This window comes from Harpia harpyja, chromosome 13, assembly GCF_026419915.1.
Source record: "Harpia harpyja isolate bHarHar1 chromosome 13, bHarHar1 primary haplotype, whole genome shotgun sequence".
NCBI lineage: Eukaryota > Metazoa > Chordata > Aves > Accipitriformes > Accipitridae > Harpia > Harpia harpyja.
The window spans coordinates 28,692,087-28,712,578 of NC_068952.1; the positions used below are offsets into that span (position 1 = coordinate 28,692,087).

General features: G+C 45.1%; 1 protein-coding gene and 1 long non-coding RNA gene across 2 annotated transcripts in view; both read left to right on the plus strand.

Annotated features, from left to right (window-relative positions):
* Positions 1-2,792: 2,792 nt before the first annotated feature.
* LOC128150344 (uncharacterized) lies at positions 2,793-7,212 on the plus strand. The gene is made up of 4 exons (XR_008238029.1): positions 2,793-2,943; positions 4,019-4,089; positions 6,278-6,698; positions 6,846-7,212. It is a non-coding gene; the product is annotated as an uncharacterized LOC128150344 (long non-coding RNA).
* A 2,205-nt stretch (positions 7,213-9,417) lies between these two features.
* Positions 9,418-20,492, plus strand: part of LOC128150342 (protein ELYS-like) — a 39,303-nt gene continuing 28,228 nt past the window's right edge. Inside the window, exons 1-7 of the mRNA XM_052806459.1 lie at positions 9,418-9,506; positions 13,394-13,520; positions 14,764-15,017; positions 15,938-16,115; positions 16,884-17,091; positions 18,432-18,548; positions 19,488-19,572. Coding sequence (XP_052662419.1) covers positions 13,400-13,520; positions 14,764-15,017; positions 15,938-16,115; positions 16,884-17,091; positions 18,432-18,548; positions 19,488-19,572 — 963 coding nt within the window. The 5' untranslated portion in view covers positions 9,418-9,506; positions 13,394-13,399. The remainder of the gene's footprint in view (positions 9,507-13,393; positions 13,521-14,763; positions 15,018-15,937; positions 16,116-16,883; positions 17,092-18,431; positions 18,549-19,487; positions 19,573-20,492) is intronic.

Consider the following 20,492-nt stretch of genomic DNA (forward strand, 5'->3'; position numbering starts at 1 on the left):
CTAGCAGCACCTTTTTGCTGCTTTTTGCTGCCCGGCTGCTCTGCCGTACCACTGGCCAAGGTGTTTCATCCCTTGCAGTACTTTTCTTCTTTCTCCTTTCTGTATTTTGCTCCTTGGTGAAGAAGAAAGGGCTTAAGAAGAAAGTTAGCATTTTTATCTACTCTCTTTCCCCGATGCTCCTCCTCTTGTTAGTCTCTTACGTTGGCAGACACAGGACTCATTGCTAATTGGAAATGGGTAATCTGTTTCTCTTAAGCTGGGAGGGGATTTTGAAGATGGTGTATGTGTCAGAGCATTGAATGTTTAGCTTTCCTTCTAAGGTTTATGCAGTTTGCCACTTGCCTGTGAACTACTTTCCCCTGTACCTTCCTCCTCATTGGTTTGGAGCCATGTGGCCAATTTCAGACAGGTTCGATGCAATGGGCAGGAAAAAAATAGGAAAAAAATGAGCACAGGGGAAGACAGACTTCATTCATTTTAGCGGCTCATGGAATAAGCTTGTTTAAACTCCTTATCTAATGACGATGACAGAAGCAGAGGCAAATGATGCCTTTATCCTGAGTGTTGCAAACGTATTAAGTCTACAGATGTGAGCTCTCAGTGTAGATTAAATTTACCTGGCAAGAGGAACTCTCCGGCAATGAATTTCTCAACATGGTAAAGCCCGAACAACTACCCCGTGCTCCGCCGTAGTCGATCTTAATTTTTGTTCTATCCTTACTAAGCGTAACAATTTTTTTTCTTGTGCTGGTAACACATTTTGGCTCTCTAAAACCAGGAAGCCTGTTGGGCTCAAGATTAGAGAAGAGCAGCAGCAAGGTTTTTAAGTGGACGGTTTGAAGCTGGTGCCCTGTGGTATTTACGCACAGGTGGAGAGGTTAATGGAACACGGGAATAAGATGAGAACAGCAGCTACGACTACCATGAATGCCACCAGCAGTCGGTCTCACGTGGTCGTCACCATCCAGTTCGAACAGGTGTAGTGTGCAGGCACTGTTTCCACCGTTCAGTATAGCTGTTTAGCACTCTGAATGAGTTCAGTCCTCTTAGATGCGCCGTAAAACGAACTCGTGGAAGTTCATGCAGACACAAAATCCAGGGTGGCTCTGTTTTACCTAGACCCACCATCGTTTGTTGGCACCTCCACGACAGCGAGCAGATGAGAGCATGTTGGGTTGCCTCACCCCGGGCTGCAGGGCCAGCCTTGCCAGCCCACCTTTTTGGCGCTTGCACGCTGTCCGCCACTGCTGCTCTCGGAGCGGGGATCGCCGAAGGCAGAGGTGTCCTAAACCACTGCCTGCTTGCAGGTTGGCTCCGTATTTAAGATCCTCTATGTGCCAAATATTACAGGCGGTCTTTGAAAATCTCTCACTGGTGTCCAGAAATAACCTACGGTCACTGTTTCTCTCTGGCAGCTGCTGCTTGCCCGTTAGCGCTCTGCAGAACTCCTGGGCTCGCTATAACAAGCAGCCCTACAGCGAGCAAGCTCACAGGGCGCGGCACAAGCGCGGGGCAGTCTGCGGCACCTCCCCGGCCCCGTGTAAGGGAAGGCCGCAGCGTGGCGGTGGCAAAGACGTGACCCCAGAGGGTCACCGTGGCCCGAATCCTGCTGTCCTCGCTGTGTGTGCCCCCGGCCAGGCGGAGGGGTGCTGGGTGACCGTGGTGGTGCTGCTGCTGACGGGCGGCTGAACCACCTCAGAGCAGCCGGGCCGGGGGAGGCGACTGCTCGCGGCTCTGCTCCGGACAATGGGCCTTGCTCCTATCATCGCTCCCCCAACGTTTCCCCTCGGGAGACTGACACCAGAACTACAGTTTTTGCTGAAGTCCCCTGTCGACAGAGCTGGAGAGGGGTCTGCAGAGCCGCTTACGCAGGACAAGCCCGGGCTGGGGCTGGTTGAGGAGGAGGGGGCTCCGGCTGGCCCGGACGTGCATGACGCATCTCTGGAGCACAAGCGAGCTCAGCTCCCCACGGCTGCTCGCGCAGGCAGCTCTGAAAGCTGCTCAGCCCTGGCAGGCAGGGCCAGTCCTGGGCTCATCTGGGATGGGGATAGGAGGGAGACATCTTCTTTGCAGCCGGGGGAGGTTGGGAGCCAGCGGTGTTTCCATACCCCCTTTCTGCGGGTGCAGGGGATGAGCGGCTTTGTCTGCTGCTTAATCCTGAGAGACGGTAGGTCATTTGCTTTGAGGCACACCTTTGTGGTTCTCGTATTAAAAGCAATTCTTCATATATCAGATGTTCCAATAGCGGTAACTATCACAACCTATTTCCTCTGCGTTTCTGCAGAGTATCGTTTTCTGTATCTTACTTCATAATGTCTGAGCGATGGATTTGGTAATTTTTCCTGCTGTTGATACCGTATTTTAACAGATTTTTCTCGATCAAGCAGTCACCAAACAGCCAGTTATAAATCTGGCGGACTTGGCAGGAAGCGAAAGGCAAAAATCCTCAGGATCTGAAGGAGACAGGTTGAAGGAAGGCAGGCGGGTAAATCTAAGTCTAACCACGTTAGGAAATGTCACCAGGTATTTTTCTTCCTCTATTTTTTTTTTTTTTTAAATCCTTTCCTGTGAAGTAAAAAATAAATTTCTGCAGGTAAAAAAAGTTTTCCCTCCATTCAGGATTCCTTGCCGTCTGGCTAATGAAGTTACTTAAATGAATAAAGCCTGAGATGTCCATAAGCACAAATATACTGAAGCATGTGCCTAAGCATGAATATACAGAAGTTTCTAATCTGGTAGCGTCTCCCCCCCCCCCCCCCCCCCCCCCCCCCCCGCCCCCCAAATTTGCTTTTCATAGTCATGCTTCTACTTTTCACTTTATTTTCCCTTAGTGCCCTGGCTGAGGTTGCTACAGGAAAGAGAGTGGTGCATATCCCATACAGGGACTTGGTCCTGACGAAACTCCTGCAGTCTCCTCAGGGGGGAAACAGCAGGACCATCATGGTAAATTGATTCTTGAATTTATAAACCCGCTTTGCCCATTGAAATAGAATTGTGCGGCTCTGACATTGGTGAAAGTGAGTGTAGTTTAAAAGTTAAGCTTGCTTCCTGTGCAACATAAAGGTGAGAACCCTTCTGCTGGTCAAAAGTTTCTAGCCACTACTAAACGCGTTACTCAAATGGAGAGCACTTCTGTTTTCAGAACAGAAATGTGGCTGGCACAAGATATATATCTCTGTCTACGTTAGAGATACAACCTCTGTTTCTTCTGAAAGAGTTTTCTGCATATCTGTAAAAATTTATCGAAATATAGGTAAATGTAGCTATAAAACTCAGAAGCACCTGTTTTATATAAAACCCGTGTTCATTACCTAAAACTAGGCAGTATTATGAAACAAGTCCTTTTTTCCCTGAATTCTGAGATTATCATTTGTGCTGTGCACCAGAGGTTGCATTCCTAAATGACATGAAACTCCCCTAGGTTCTTCCTTGTCTCAGGTGAACTAACTGTATGCTCCAGCATCTTTGAAGAGGTATGTTTTTTTAAAGGAAGTGCAATTAAATGAAAGATGGAAGAATATGAACAGAAATGTGCACATGGGAAAAGGTTGACTGTAAATGCTGATACTCTCAAAACAGCTTACCTGGGTTTCTTCAAATGCTAACTTGTATAATTCATCGAAGATGTTTTGAACAAATTGAAGGACAGATTCTTCGATTGCTACTTGTACAAATACCATCAAAGTGGTTTTGCGCCTTTTTTTTTTTTTGCGTTGGCGCTAGCACTAAGGCAGAGTTAGCAGGATTCGAGCGCCTTCAGTATTAATTTTTGCAAAAGCCACCTCTGTCTTCTCATCTTTCTTTCTTTCTTTCTGTCTCATTTCTCTTCTGGCACAAGCGTTAGAAAGAGTTAATTTATGGCCAGATTGCTAAGACACCTGGGTTCTCCTTTTATATTTGAGGACTTAATGGTCTATCTTTCCACGTTAATCCCTATCTGGTTTTTGGTAGTGTTTAAAACTATTTTAAAAACCCTCCTTCAAAATCTAATGTCAGTTAATACTTTTCAGATGCTTAGAGATTGCGGCCGTTGAGTCCAGCAGACATCTGTTACGAAGAAACTTTGTCAACCTTGTGATATGCTGAAAGGTACACTTTCATAAGTTTTCCCTTTCTGGTCTTGGTGCACATTGCGGTCAGGACAGCTCAGAAGGAAGAAAGGGTGAATCTGTCCATAGGCAGGGGTGGCACATTAAGAGCTTATTCTTTACCCTTATTAACGAACGGCATATGTTTTTACAACTAAGTTGTACGACAGAGGTAACACTATTTCCTGAGAATTCCAGGTCTCCCTCATACGTGTGACTTAATTGAGCTTCTTTCCTCCCCTTTCTCTCCCAGTAACACAGCGCCTCTAAAACTAAGCTGTAGTTTGGGGTCCCACAGCCCAACCATGGTTGAAACGTAGAACATAGAAGTGATGCCTGCTGCCAGGCATTTGTCGTCTCTGCTTCCCAATCCCAGATCCCAGCGATAGTGCCACACAGAGCTATTCCTTCCTGCCCAGGAGCAGCTTGCTTTCCTGGCCACTTTCCCAGTCTGTCAGCTCCTTCTGGAGGAGAAGGTTCCCTCTCTGCTCCCCTTTGCTCTCCTCCTGCGCTTCCTGGGCCTCAGGACTGAAAACCGCTCTCTTTGCAGTTCTTTCAGTCAGGCTTTTGCTGGGACTCCAGCACTAATGCCTTCTTATTCCCTCTCCCATAAAAAGAGGTCAGGCACTTACACCCCAGTCCGTTATCCCAAAGCGGATGATGACTCAGTGACCTTGTAGCCACAGCAGCCTGGCTGTTAGCAGGTGTCAGGAGCAGGATATTTAATGTCTCCAGCAGCAGTTCAGTCCTGCAGAGAGCTGAACTGCTTTCATGTGCCGATATGAACGCAGACCAACAAACTCCCCATGCCTGAGCCAGCTCCGTGCAGGGGCAGCTGGAGTTGTGTCCTGCCTGCCTACCTGCCGTACCCACACTTACAGTGGGTGAGGTCTGGTTTTGAAGTATCCCATCCCGTACTGCCCCACATACTAGAGGCACAGCGGCTATGGCTACATTGCTGCAAGTTAGGGTTAGCTGGAGAAGAGAAGGGTTTTCGTGGGCTGGCAGGGGCAAAACGAAACCAGGCTGTGATTGCTGGTAGCGGTACAAGAGAGGGCATCAGATGTTTCCACCGAAGGAGCAAAGTGGCTGTCGCGTCCCAAAGTTGGAGCGACTCAGGTTCGTGGATTTCCTTTGTCAGAATTAAGGTGAAACGACACCAGGGGAGTTCAAACAACAGTCAACATTTATTCAACCTAGCTAACCTTGCCCAAGTACACGTGAACTTATCAATATGAACCTTGCAACATGTCATTAAGCCGCTGTTTGAGAAAAGAGGGGAGGTGTAGAAAAAGAAATGGAAGAAGAAACATGAAATGTATCAGAAGGAGAGCCCTCCCATTGAGTCACGAGGTTCAGAGCGGACCCCCTTGCTTTCTGGACTCCTTCTCAAAGAGGAGCCCAGGGGCGGCTAGACCCACTCCTAGTCTCAGACTTGGTCAACGGTTTATGTTTAAAAGGATGAGGTGTAGGGACTGTGAAAAAGAGAGAAGGAAAAGAGGGAGAGAGAGAAAGAGAGAAAGAAAGAAAGAGAGAAGGAAAGGGTTTCACCAGTCCTGGGTCCAGCGTTGGTCCAGCCAGCGTAGAGATCCAGTTCCGGAGGGCGCGCGCTGAGGACCCGTTCTCCCTTCTTTTATAGCGTGTTAGTCGATGGTCTCGACATGCGCAGTCCTGTTCCCGGGGTTCTCTGGAATCGGTCGGAGAGCTTTCGGGGGGGGGGGTCATCGCAGAGTTGCCTCTCTTTTTCTGCTGGCATGACCGCTTAAGATAGAAGCACAGTCCCATCCTCCGTGGGGCCTCCTCCTCCAGGCGCATATGCTGTGCTCCTTCTCCTGGTCACTTAAGATAAGGAATTGCGGCTTTGGAGAAGCGCGGTCCCACCCTCCGGGGGGCCCTCTCCTCCGGCCACATTATCCTGTTCACAAAACTCCAGCATTTTTACAGAGGCCGTTTTCTCCACCAAAGTTCTTTAACAAATGTTTGAGACATTGAATTTGTCAGACCGTCACAGTGGCTGTGAGACTTTTTCGCTTGTGAAGTTCCAGAGCTACATGGGATATTTCTGAACAGGGAAAAGAATAAAACAAAACAAAACAAAAAGTCACGTTTGATTGGAAATGTTGTCGTTTGCTGGGATTGTCTGGGTAACAGCTTCTTTTTTGTCTTTTATGTATTTTCATATTTAAAAGGACAAAACGGGTCAGGAACAAAGCAGTGGTAAGTGCAAGTCCCAGTGAGAAGCTTCTAAGAGAACCGCAGGCTGAAAATAACAAACTGTTGTCCAGACTGCCTGGGCTCGGGAGCACAGGGCGACCAATAGCCAATGGAACACGTATGTATTTCAGCATAAATACAGCTATGAATAGCAAGTAGATTTTGACTTCCCAAAACATTATCAGGAGGCATTTTTGGTAATCTGTAACACTGAAGAAGTATGGTGGGAATGGAGCTGAGGAGGATTCGCCGGGGCTGGCTCCTGTGCACGCTCTGGGCACCGTGTTTTGTTGATCCCCCCCTTCTGGTTAGAAGAGGACAAGGAAGATGGCAGCTTTCATTTCCAGTTCAGGATGCTGACAGCAGCAACAAACATCTCGGCTGTTCAGCAGCGGGGTGGGTTTCTGTCCCCACGTGCCACACGGTCCCCAGGAGGTTTGGGTTGGAAGGGCTTGCTCTGCAAGAGGCCAAACCGCCTCCCACTGCGTGGCTTCCTCGCTGCTGGTCCCTCGTCTCTCACGGGGTTTGATATTTTACACATAGGTACCCTGGTTAAAGCTGTCTTGCTGTTCACAAGAGGTGTGGTTTTTGCTGGCTGAGAACAAGCGGCGGATCTGGAGCACGCAGGCGACGTGGGAGTCCCGGCTGGAGGAAGCCCAGAAGAAGTGGGAGCACCAGCACGCTGCAGCGGCTCAGGCGTTTCCCAGTAATGGGCATCGCAGCCAGATACCTTAACCTCTGCTCTTCTGCTTCTGATGTTTTCCCCTTCTTGTCATCTTTAAGACTCGTTGCTCACACACTTCTCTGCCAGCAATGCCCCGACGAGACCCTCCAGGGGCTTTTCAGCCTGGGTAAACTGGCAATAACGTAGCCCTGGGTTAAGGGTCCACAATATAATAGCAAATCTCTCATGAGTTCAGATAACAGAATATTCTGTCTACTTCTAAGTACCTTACAGTTTCTAGGTTTCATTTTTTAGTTGTGAGAAATCATGACTGAAATAAAAGATGCCAGTGAATGTACCGAGCCATGTCAAAGCAGCTCAGGCTTGGGTCATTTCAAAGTCCTTGACAGGGAGAACCAGAGGTTTTCACTTTAAAACCAGTCATGAGATGAACACCCTAGAACTTGGGGCAGATGTGTTCTTTGCACTTTCTGAAAAACCAAAAAAACCCAACAAAAAACCCAAACCCCCAAACCCCAACATCCCCTCCCCCCTCTTTAGTTTTGGGCATATTTCTGAAAGCAACCAATGTTAACATGACTTATTTAGCCAGACAGAAGCATTTCAGCAGGAGGCTGTGGTGGTGTGTAAGAGCCAAGGAGTGCATGACGGGCTGCTCTGGGAAAGAAGGGGCCTGATGGTGACTTGATTAATAAGTCGTTCAAGGCACACCCTCATTGAAAGGCCATACGCTGCTCCCCTCCCAGTCGCTTTTCACGAACCATTTCGTTGCTTCAACATGGGTAACTGCCAAACAGAGGAGCTGGGAAATTGGCTCTCTGCATAGAGCGGCGATTGATCACGGGAAGAGGGCTGGGTTTAATGGGGAGAGCAGAGCTTTACAGGAATCCAGCGCGTTTTGTGGGGGGTCTCTTGATTTTTGCATGAAGCATGCATCACGCAGCAAAGTTGCTGACTTAAACAAAAGTGCTTGATTTCTTCCTGACTCGAGGTCTGGAGCATCTGCCAATAGAAGGAAGCGTGGAGTCAGTCTTTCAGCTCTAGCAATTGCTTGCTGATCGTCTTTGGTAAAACTAGGGGAAATTCAGGGGCTGAATTCTGTCGGGAATGCTGAACCCCGTGTAGGGTGTACGGCTAAACGTGGTAGTTCAAGTGCCGCCTTAGGCCCATCGGTCTGGATGATGGTATCAGTCTTGGCTGGCAGCTGTCACAGGTGTTTGGGCACACAGGACTGTATCCTGTTCTGCTGAGGACAGCTCCTCATCCACTTACTGCATCAGCTCGTTTTCCTGCATTGATTTGCCTGGGGTTTGCTTTTTTAAGAAGGTGAAATGAACTTAATCGGGCTTCTATTAGTTTTGTGTCTTCTCCCTAGCAAGCTGTTGGATATAGTTGTAGAGAAGTAATGGTGACAAGCCTTTGCTGGTGTGGTATTTTTTCACCTGTGTGGGGGAGAGAATACTTAAATTGGTAGGAGAGAGTCACCGAAAGCCTGGGCCTGTTGCACGTGTTGCCAACGTTTTTGCGGTTCAGCTTGTCAGGTTGCTGTTTGTCCAAGTACGTTTCAGAGCTGGATACTCAGAAGCCGTCTGGACGTGGTGCTGGGCAGGCTGCTCTAGGTGACCCTGCCTGAGCAGGGGGTTGGACCAGATGACCTCCAGTGATTCTGGAAGGCCGTCTTCTTCCAGAAGAGAACTTCTGGAAGTTCTCTTCCTTGTGATTCTGTGATTCTAGAATTTGTGCTGGGAGGGGCAAGCACCGGTGCGATGGCACACCGGTGTGGTATGCTGGAAATGTCAGCTGCTGTCTCCCTCTCTTAGGAAGGCTGCGTGGGTGTTCTGTACTGAGACACTTAGCACCTATGTCTGTCTGTCCAGGTACGCCAAGCAATGTAAAAAGAGCGTAAGTTCAGAAGGGACTTTAGGAACTTTTGCTAGCTTAGCCACGTTAGACAGGGGCTGCGACTCTTGAATGAAAGTATGGTCGTGTTAGAGAATAACCGTAGGAGGTGGCTGGGTAAACTGGCCCCAGTGTCAAATTCTGAGCTGTGTTGGTTTTGTTTGTGTTTTCATTTGAAGGGAAGTCAAATCTATGGTCTTAGCTGTTGGGGGTTGTTGGGATAGAGAGCTGAAATTCTTCCTTCTTCTCGCCTTCTGCTGTAGATTTGGGCTTGTGGAGCATCCGCACAAACTCTGCAAGAGAATCTGTAGGCTGCACTTGAGCGAAATAAGCCTGGTTGTGGAGTTCCGATACAGACCGTCTCTGTTATGCTAGTGGCTTTTTAGACTAGAACTTAGGCTTTGGAGTAAATGTAGGGTTGTTGCCTAAAGCACCGGGGCGGGGGGGTGTTTCCGCCTAAGTGGGAAAGAAATGACCCGGTGGTACTCACAAAATCACCTGCTAACTCACTCACTAAATCCTCTTTCGGCAGGAGTAAAATATGACAAAGTGCAAATTCACTGAACCCGACTACTAAGGTGCAGAAAGTGTCCTTTCCATCTACTGCTCCTCCAGCGCTTGTGAGTTGCCTCCTGCTTTTCTGGGGAAAATGTCATTGAACCAGTCATTAATAGTAATTCAGAAGATTCTGTCACTGTCATCTTTACCTGTTATTCAACAAAGTGGATGCTGTTTTTCTCAAAAGAACTTAGTTTTTCTTCCATTTCTTCTTCTTTGGCTTCTTCCCACTCTTTGTCCTGTTTCCTTGGAAAATGTGACCTGAATCGTGTCGCACACTGTTGTCCGTTCTCGGATCACCAGGTAGCACTTCCCTGAAATCGCTTTAGCTTCCACATCTGGCTGAATGAAAGAATGACGCCTGTCAGCTGCAGCCTTTCTCAGTGAGACAGTGAGTCTCTACGTGCACGAGGGAGTTAAAAGTTGACTGACTGTGTCTCGGGTGGTGTCCTTTCTAAAAGGAAAGGGTTCTTTAGCTCTCCTTGCAAACTGCGTGTGTAGTTTCACACGTGTATGAGCTAGCATAACGGCTTACTGCCACAAAATCGAGACGGACGAATTCCCTCTCCTTCTTCCCAATGCACTGTCCTGCCTCCTTCCTTGTGCCAGCTTTCATGCTTGCTAGTTCTCTCTGCAAGCCAGTTTAACTCTCTAAGCTGGTGGAAAACTATCTACTTTTCTGGGTTCGTTTCCCGTCTGCTTAGGCAGTTAACCTGGCTCGTAAAGTGCTCTAAAAAGTGCTCAAGTCAGTGCAAGGTAGGCCACAGGAATACAGCAGTAGAACAAAGGAGCAGATGGAGAGATGGGAGGCGGCAGCAAGGCCTCTCTTCTGGCGGCAGTGAAGGCAACGTGTTTTGTGAAACCGTATCTTCAGCTGCGACTGAGCGTATTTTTAGCTTTTTCTTCAGTAAGCCTGTAACATTGTTGGCCTTTGATTTTCCTGTACTACCGTCGGTCAGAACTGACATCGCAGAACTCTGACTTGGCTGTATGTGATTCCGCTTGAACATGTAATTTCTCAATTTTTTTTTTTTTTTTCCTGGGGATTTTTAATCCAGAAATCTGTCATCAGTCTATGACTTGTGGCATGTTCCTTTCTTTGGAAACAGTTCATGAGGTTTAGAGGTCATAAGTAGCAAGGGTGAAGAAGAATGGTAATTTTGGCAACTTGTACACAGACCACTTTGGTGTAGGATACAGCTGGGAGGTTGGATTCTGGCTTCCTCCTGAACATGGAGCAGGCCTGTGGCGTTTTACACTGATCTGTTTTCTACCAGACAGAAGGAGGAATGTGATCGTAGTTGTTGTTTTCAAAGAGAGCAGAAATGCAGTTAGTGTTGGATATCTCTCTTAAAGGAGAGGCTTCATGCCTTTAACCTAGTTCTATCTAACTATTTTCCCACTGTGTGGATTTGCCAGTAATCCTTGGTTTAACTTAGCAGAATGATGCAAGTAAAACATCTTAATAGCCAGGTCACTGTATATACGGTTCAGGCTTTATTATGGAGTTTATCTTCCTAGTTCCATATTGCCAAGCCAGATGTCTAGGAACAAAATGTTTCAAATGCCCATTGGCGTGCTGGAGGAAACCTGGGCATGGCTGATGGTCTAGCGTTTTCACGTGCTTTTATACGCAGTTAATAACTGCAGCGGAATTAAATTTAAAGTTCCATGAATGGTCCGGGCGTTGGAGTGTTACGTATTTGATGGTTCTTAGCGGTGGTATGGGACTGATAAGCACATTTGATGTGTGCTGTAGGCAGGAGTACACTGTGTCAAGGTGTGAGCTTTCCACCAGAGAAGAATTCTTTCTGATTTGGTGGGGAGTTTGGGGTGGTGAGTGGTTTGTTTTTAAACTCAACTCTCCCCAGTAGAGTATCTTAAAATTTGATGTGCAATTTGGCCACGTAACGTTCTGTGCTCTTGGCCTGTCCAGGTAGGCAGTGGCAAAGGCAGGGTGACGCAGGGTGACTCTTGTGAAATTTCTTCTCGTGATAATCTTCTCTGGTCATTCCTCCTTTCTTATTCAGCATCACGGTATTGCTGAAGGCACCTATCAAAAGAGTTGGACGTTGAAGGCCTTTGAAGGATGCTATTGACCAACCCAATAGATCTGTATTTGTGTTTGGTATTATGGGTTAGTCATAAAACATGTTGATTAAATCATTACAATTAAACTGAGCTGGAAGGCTGGTCAAATTGTGGGGCTTTTTACTCTCTGGAGCCCCTGGATGCAGTGCAAAAGTTCATCCCGCTGTCACTGTGAAAGGATGACAAGTACCAAAAAGCAAACGCGAGAAAACTACTGCAAATGAGTTGTCCCACTTGGGACTTGACCTGTGCTAGTTGTGAATGCTGGCAGGGTGGTCAGGCTGGCTGGCTGCAGCAGCAGCGTCCTGCAATACTGGCTTTGCCATCGGCAACCTTTTTTTCCAAAGGTTGACTTGCGCTTAGTGCGGGACCCTGGCTTACACTGCCTGTGTTTCACACACTCGTTGTTTTCATGCTGGCAGAAGGTACTGGAACATGTTCTCAGATAGAGCGCTTGTGACCTGAAATATAGTAGCTTCCAACGCCCAGGCTTTAGAGCGTAACCTTTCTCCACAGAAGTACAACTTGTATAAATGGTATTATTTATAAATGTTTCCCTTTAATAACTTTGTGTCGCTCCCAGAGTCTGGTCTTCAGAACTAGCTGTAACCTCCTATGCCATAAGGAAAATAGGTTATTAGTGCATGCTGGAAGAAGCAACCATAAAACTTTGTTTGCAGGAGAACATGTGGGCTACAGTTAATGCAATAGGCTTTGTGTGCCCATTGAAGTGGCTGGCTGTACTGGTTTGTGGCATAGGGTAAGGGTTCTGTTTGATGCCCGAGTTGGTCAGCATGTGTAACGCCCAGGAATAGTGAGCTACGTAGAATATCTTCCTTCTGAGACTCCGTGGAGAAAGCAGTGCTATTTGAAGAGATACTCGAACCTGTCTTGTCTTCCGGAGGCTTTTTCAATAACCCATAGAACTTGCAAAACGTAGTGAGCTAAAGTAGTTTGTATTTCCATGTGTGTGGAATATCTCTTACTTAGCCACCTATTCAATCTTGTAAGTCACTTGAGCTTTTAAGTTTTCCTCCCCAAAAATCTATCTATCTTGACATAGTGAAATGTGAACTGTCTGTGGAGCACCGATAGAGGTGTGGAAACTGGAAGGCCTCAAAGTTCTTGTAAAATACCACAGAGATGTGATAAGGACTGGCAATAGGAAGGAAAGGACTGGAATAAGGAATATGGGGATTTAAGTGTAGAAAAGAATCCGTGTTGTAAGGTGCTGTGTTATGTTCAGGTGATAAGTGTATGGAAAACTACTTTCCAACTGATGAGGTATGAAAGTCTGTATTGCTTGTCATGTGGAAACATCAACAGTACATTTTCTGGAAGAGTTTGAGAGTGAAGGTAGTTAAGAACTTAGTATTCCTTAAAGTTCAAAATAAACACACAAAAAGTGAACAAGACACAAATGATGCCTGAAATCTACTAGAAGACAATTGGCCATAAATAATGAAGTACAAAATCAAGAGCAAGGGCAAATGGAAACTCATACCTCTTACTGCAGCGCTAATTGAAATACGCTTTTTCTCGGATCGCATCTTACTACAGACTTACATGTCTGAGTAGACTTGAACTCGGTGTATTGGTTTTTTTCCCTGTTATTTACCTTATCAATACCCCTGTGTCACTTTTTGTTGGTGATCTCATAGGCATTAGAAAAGTAAAAGGATTCTCCTTTTGCTCTGCTGTGAGATCAAAAACTGTCCCGAGTGCCATTTTTTTAAGGAAAAGAGCTACAGGAGCTGTATAGGAGATTATTTGCGGCATACTGATGAAACTTCTGTCAATCTCAAAAACAGTTATGGCTGACATGAGTCTATTTTTGCATTTTTTTCTTTATTTACAGTGAAGAATGCGAGACCTATCGGCTCAGGTAACGAGCAGTCTGCTGCAGTTTCCAGAGGTGACTACTCAGGCACTTGGGCAAGATGAGATAACCCTAGGTTCTGTGCTGAGCGGGAAGTTTTCTGGAGGTGAGCATTCTCCTTTAAATTTGGTCTTGGTCTGAAGTTGTTATTGCCTGGAGGTTACCCGAAGCACAGGGTCACAGTATCGACTGTGTCAGGCTGGTGCTGTTAAGATGCATCAGGTTTCGAGAGAACAGGAAGGATGTTTTAACAATTAAAAATGCTAATATGAAAACCTTAGTATAGTTAAACTTTGAAATTACAGCAACCTTCACCAATCTTGTGCTATTAAAATAATTTACTTAAGCATGCTGAGTCAGCGGGCCTTCCTCAATGTCGTGGTCACTCAATTTTTAATTAAATAAAAGGCAGTTTTCAAAACAGTAATAGTGTTGTTTTGGGCCCTATTTATTTGTACCAGCTCAAGCTCTATGACCATCATAGCACCACATGCCGAACTAGTTCTTCTACAGCGTTACAGAGGCACCCCCCCCCCCAGCTTTTTCTTTTCCTAGTCTGAACACAAACAGCAAAGGAAGAGGATAACACTGTTAAGCGCTGCAGCCATATTTCCAACATATTTAATAGGGTGCAGATGAGTACCCAGGGAGAGTTGCTGAAAGTGGCTAAGCAGATTAGGTAGTTGACTTTCTAGGTGATCCGCAAGTAGAGCTAGCTGGGTGCCTATCTGGTTGTCTAGGCTTCTGTTAGACCAGGTAGAATGCATCTACCTGACTGAAAGTGCAGTAATTGAGTTAATACTTCCTCCGAGTTTGTTCAGTGAAACAAAATGTGTTAAATTCTTTCTGTCATCAGCCCGTGTAAAAGATTAGATTTACTCACGCGGTGCCCATTTTACGATAATTTCTTGCTGCCGTCCAAATCCCTGCCCCACGTAGGCGTGTGTCAAGTAAATGAATAAACTAGAAATGAATTGGTTTAGATTTGTTATCTTTGAAGTATGCTTTAAGACTCGTATTCCCGTATGTATTTAGACGATCTCTAGCCAAAACAAGCCGAATATGGGATGAAGACTCTAGATCAATATGTTGTCATCTTCATCCCAAACAGTCAAAATCCTTCAGTGCGGGAATGACAAGTAGAAATGCAAAATAATAAGGTTGTTAATATTAAGAGGTAGTGATGGAGGATTTCCATGGGTGATTTTAAATAATTGACCACAACTAGGTAAGTCGGTCTTCCCTTTTGGGTACTTTTATTGAAGGAAAGGGGCAGTGGCTGTGATTTTTCAGTTGTTTTCAATCTTGTATTGGAAATTTGCTTTAGTCAGCTTTCTTTTCTCTTACAGGGAGAAATGGTTTGGCATGGTTGGCGTGTGGTCCTCAACTGGAGGTAGTGAACTCTGTGACGGGAGAACGGCGCTCTGCTTACCGTTTCCGTGGAGTAAATAAACAGCCTCCCACCATTCTTGTGGTAAAGGACTTTTCCTGGCAGAAGAGAACGGGACTGCTGGTTGGGTTGGAAGAAGCAGAGGGAAGTGTTCTCTGTCTGTACGACCTTGGAATATCGAGAGTGGTTAAAGCAGTTGTTCTTCCAGGAAGGGTACGTACACTTTAATCGGAGGAGAGAAGCTTTTGCGTTGTCAGGTGCTGCATAATCCTGTTTCAGGAGAAGCTTTGGAGCGTCTCTTTGTAGGCGGTATTTTTTCTGTCTTGCATTAGTGCATCCTGTCACTTCAGAGTATCCAGTCAAGAGAGCCTTGGTGCAAACTCTTGGGCTTAACGGTACCGTTATCTTTTGAGCTTACTGATCGTAAAACAAGTTTTCTGGGTTTATGGTAGAGCACATAGTTACCTAATTCTCCACTGCCACAAAAAGGCATTGAGAACTATCTTTTTTTGGCCAGAGTGAAAAAGAAAAAAAGCTCCCGCCGTTCCCAGTGTCTGTAACGTACATTTCCTAAATGCTTGATTTCTATATATGTTAGAAATACCGTCTTTAAAATATCTGAAACTTCCATAGTTGTGCTGTAAATGACTTAGACACATTCCCCTGAATCTCAGACTAGCAAGCAGGTGGCTTTAGAGCAGAACAGATTTTTATGTTGACTTAGGATAGGAAAAAAGAGCCGTTAGGGAGTTACCTGGCAGACTGTTGAAAGATTGACTTTCAACCTGCAGTCCTTGAATCTCTGCTTATTGAATATTGTGTTTGTGTAGATGGGAGAGACTGGTGGAATGTTACTAATTTTTTCTGTCTTCTATAACCCAGGAACTCCAATGATGTAATGTCCCCTGGTCTCATTATCTTAATGTAAACAAGAATCAGTGCAAGTTAATAGAACATCAAGATTCACTATATTGTTTTTTTCTTGATATAACTGGAAACAATGCTTTGGTTTTAAGTCTTATGGTCCTGTATTTACTTTGTTGTTTCTGATGTGCTAATTCCGGCTTCACTTTTGAATGATTTCTGTTTAGCTTGTCAAACAGCTTAAATGCTAGCTTGCAGTTTTCCTGTAGGTAACTGCTATAGAACCCATAACGAATCACGGAGGAGCCAGCGTGAGCACTCGGCACCTACATCAGAGTCTGCGATGGCTCTTTGGAGTGGCAGCAGTGGCTACAGATGTTGGTCATCTACTTCTGGTGGACCTTTGTTTGGATTTCTCTTGCAATCAGAATGAAATACAAGCATTGGGTAAGCTTGCAGTTTTTAAACTTGAATTTGAGAGTAAGAAAACTTGTGTATAAACAATATGCATCCCACTTGGAAGAGACTAGTGTGCAGGCATTTCTGACTGCTGATTACAGATGGTGGTTTGACGTGGTATACTCCTGACCTGATTAAAAATGGGAGTGACTTAATACTCCTTCTAAAGTTATAAATGCCCCCCTGCCACCAAGATCCGTATGTCACTATGATTCTTGCCAGTGAGGTGTAGGAATTTTACCACGCGAGTCAGTGCAGCTGCCTGAGAGGAAGTTGTGTCAGAGGCGCCCTATTTCTTGGGAATGTTCTTCTGCTGCTGTTAATTGACTTGGGGCAAATTTTAGGCTTGCTTGTTAAAATAAATCCGACTTGTCAAAAATCGTGCATTTGGATGACTGAAATCTCTAATTTGCATATTCGGATTGCATACGCTGTTTTGGCTATTACAAGAGTGGCTTCAGGAGTTGGTGTCGCTCCAGACAGCTTCATCATGAGGCCCAAACGCGTGATTTATAGAGTTCAGGAAGAATTTGTCTACGAAGGTTACGCTTTTACCTGGTTTTAAAATACGAGTGAGAATACCTGTCCGATCAGAGAGTTCTTCTGTTCTTTGGAAACATACAAAAGAAGGCGTTGCATAAATGGGTATTTTGCCTGGGAAGGTAGAATTGGATGAGACGTGTTGTCACGTCAGTGTTCAAAATGCAGCCTAAATGGCCTAACACATTAATTCATGGCGTGGTTTTGTGTGTGTAGATCTAGAAGTTGTCACTAGAATTCCTGCTGAAGTTCCACAAAGAAGAGAAACTGTGACCAGAGAAGGGAGACATCTCTGCTTTCAACTACAAAATCCTTCAGGAACAGCAATATCGACCCTGTGCTACATAAGCAGAAGCAATCAGCTCGTTGTGGGTTTTTCAGATGGCTACCTGTCACTGTGGAATATGAAAACTTTGAAGAGGGAGTAAGTAGGCCTTTACACCTGGCCACACCTGGAGGTGCAGGGGTCTCAATTGTTTGCTTACGGAAGCCCGTTCATTAAAGAGAACCTTTTCAGGGACTGAAATTTTGGGTATAATCTTGGAATGTTTAGAAATCCTCTTCCAAAATAATTATTAAAAGTCATACATGGATTAAGTGGACCTCCTTCTCCCCAGTGGACTAGGATTCTTTTCCTTCTTGTGCCTGTGGCTCGAGGGATTGTGGAAAGCATGTTTCTTTGGGTTACGTCAAGCAGTTTAGGATGCGATAGAGCTGATTTTTATAAGATGCTTTGTCCGATCAGTAGCGTTCAGGGAAGCCAGGAAATGTGTGTATTTTGATGAACCAGATTTTAGGAATGATTTTTCAGAACCAGTTACTGCAATTAGAGCATACATTGAGAAGCTGAAGTATGTTAATAATGTGGTTTTGGTGATAATATTCTTTAAAGTGTCCAGGATGAAACTAGTGAGACATGAAAAATCAGTAGCTGATCTGTGCCTGAAAAGATATTCTTTCCTACATGTCAGCCTTGTCCAAAATAGGGGACTGACCCACTCCGAGGCAACGTTGCGTGTGAATGAAAATTTGCTTGGAACACTTGGAGATGAGGATAAGGGGCATGTAAATCTATAAGCAATAGAAAAATTAAGAGACGATTTTATATCTGCCGAAGGGCAATCACACGTGAAATATGTGACCAAATTCAGGTAGGGATTGGCTTAAGCAAACCTGCAGTGACTCTCCAGAAACTGTTGGATGCATAAATAGCCAGTGGAGGACTAATTGGGTGGCAAGAATAGATTGTGAAGGTACACGTAAGGTTCAGAAGTCTGGAGGAAAAATGCTTTACATAGCATCGGAGTAAAGAAATGAGAAAGTACTTGTGTTCGGCACTGTCTTAAATTTGTTCAGAAGATAGGCTGCATTTTAAGTTCAATATTGAAGTCGGCTGGAACAGGAGGAACAATCTTTTGCCTGGCAGCTGAAGTAATCATTTATGTTCTTCCTCCCCAGGCAGAGGAGGATATACACCCAGGTTATTGCATTTGATGGACAGTAATTTCGTCAGCTCTTGACTGTTGCATAAAAAGTAGTCGCTTCCCTGACTCACTTGTCTGAGATGGAAGTATGACCTTCTGTACTTTGAGGATAAGCATGGAAGGATAAGCTCTTTTCTCAGAAGATGCTTCTACCCTTCTACAAACAGTTAGGGCCCATCGTAGGCTCACCGTTTTGGTTTTTTTTTTCCTCTCTTTTCCCCTTTTCCTTTTTTTTTTTTTCATTTTTTCTTTCTTTTTTTTTTTTTCCCCAAACACGTAGGCACCACTCTCAGCTTGAAGGAGGAAGGATTCCTGTCTATGCTGTTACTTTTCAGGAGCCTGAGAATGATCCTCGCAATTGTTGCTACTTGTGGGCTGTTCAGTCTACACAAGAAAGGTGAATAAAAAGTTACTATAAGCCACTGAATGCATTTAAATTTTTTTGTATCTTTGTTCACATACAGTTGATACATGTATATTTGTTTTGTTTATGTAGCTGTGCAGGAGATTCTCTCAGGTATGGAAGGTGTTAAGCTTACAATGCAATTTTTACAGGATTTAGCGGATGTGAAGAGGGACCTACTAGTGCCTACCTTCTGAAAGAAGGCAAAGCAACAGTGGCTATGTTTTCGTGCTTGCATTCTTAAATGATTTCCTTTGTTTCTTGAGGACTGCTTCACGGTTTGTTTGGTACTCGCACCATGGTATTAAAATACCATTAAAAGTAGTTGCGGCTGCAGATCTCGAGCGCTAAACGTGCCAATATAACAGCCGGCTGCCCCTAAAGGAGGGAGGTGACAGTATTGCGGATTACCTTGTGCCAACTTCCACGGTCTTTGGAGCCTTTGTCAGCCAGGTCAGCTCACCTGGCAGAGACCGATCACTGTTCAGCAGCAAAGTCAATGGTTTCCTGCTGGGCTAATGGCCCAAATCAGTATGTGGAAGGGTGCAGTGTGTGTATGCAAGAGAGGGGCTGGAACTTTGGTGGGAAGGGAAGGGGAGAAAGATCTCCCTCTTTCAGCATCAGCAAGCTATTTAATCAGCTCAGCTGTTCATAGAGTGGCAGTCTTTTTAAGTTTGACTTTAAAGCAACAATTTGTAGTCCATACAACATATTAAAGCTTTCAAATTGTATGGTTAGCATTTGCCCCTGAAGCTGTTAGTGTCCAAATGTCCTCCTTTGTGTTACAGCGGCTACACGTGACCGGTTATCTGATGGTTTGGGAAGTGGTGTTTTTCTTTTCAGCAAGAAAACATCAGTCTAGATCTAATAAAATGATAACAAGGCCTATAAAGCAGCTTTGTAATCAAATGTCATAATTCCTACCTTTTTCAGTGAAGGTGACGTTGTGAGTTTACATCTGTTGCAGTTAGCATTTGGTGACAGAAAACGCTTGGCCTCAGGACAAGTCATGTATGAGGTAAGGCGTGCGTGTATGTGAAAAGATGAAAATAGTGATTTTGTCTATGTGAGTACCAGTTAAGTTGTCAGGGGTGATTTTTACCATCAGAATTCAGAGGTGACTGAAAACCCAATCTTTTGCTGAGTCTTCTTGGGCATGTTTTATACTGCTGCATCTCTTGTAGTGCTGTAAGCACTTTGGCAGGTCGATAGGAGAAAGATGCTTTAATCGTTCTCCAGTTTCACTTTTGAACTTCTGCTTTGCTTTATCCTCTTTTAAAAGTTACTTGTAGCTACAGTCTTAGCAGTGGCAAAGACAATACCTTGTACTGTGTGCTGCTTTGGAAGAAAATCCAGTCGTTGACATCCATCCCTCACGTGGCTACTTTGTTCTGTCTCAACGCTTTAATGTTAAAATGGGGGACCTTTTACTATTTGGCAATGCTTTGTCTTGGTCATCTTATTTTCCTGAATAAGGTGTGATGAGTGTCAGATTTCACCTCAGAGGGTTGAAATGTTTCAGCAGCTTTGAAAAATGGGTCTACTAAAAATTCCAGTTTTAAAAAAAGCACACAAAGTGATTCAATAATGTGGTTTGCGTTTGCGACCTGAGAAAGCTGTGCTGTCGTTAGTGTAAGACTTTTAACCCTCTACAGACAGTGCAACCAGTAATACATTCACAGGCTTCTAAGAGGTGTCAGGCGCCAGTCTCTGGATTTGAGATACTTTACTCCCCTGCTGTTCCTGCGTTCCTGTGATGAGCGTTGTGCAAGGTTGAAACAGGAACCGATCTCACAAGGTAGTTGAAGAGAGAACTAAACAGCTGGATCCCCTGGGGAGAAAAGACAGGTTCTTCAGCTAGCTTCCACATGAGCCACTTACACATGTAGCTTCATACCAAGACTTGCTAACACCTACTGCCAAAAAACCCCCCAGACA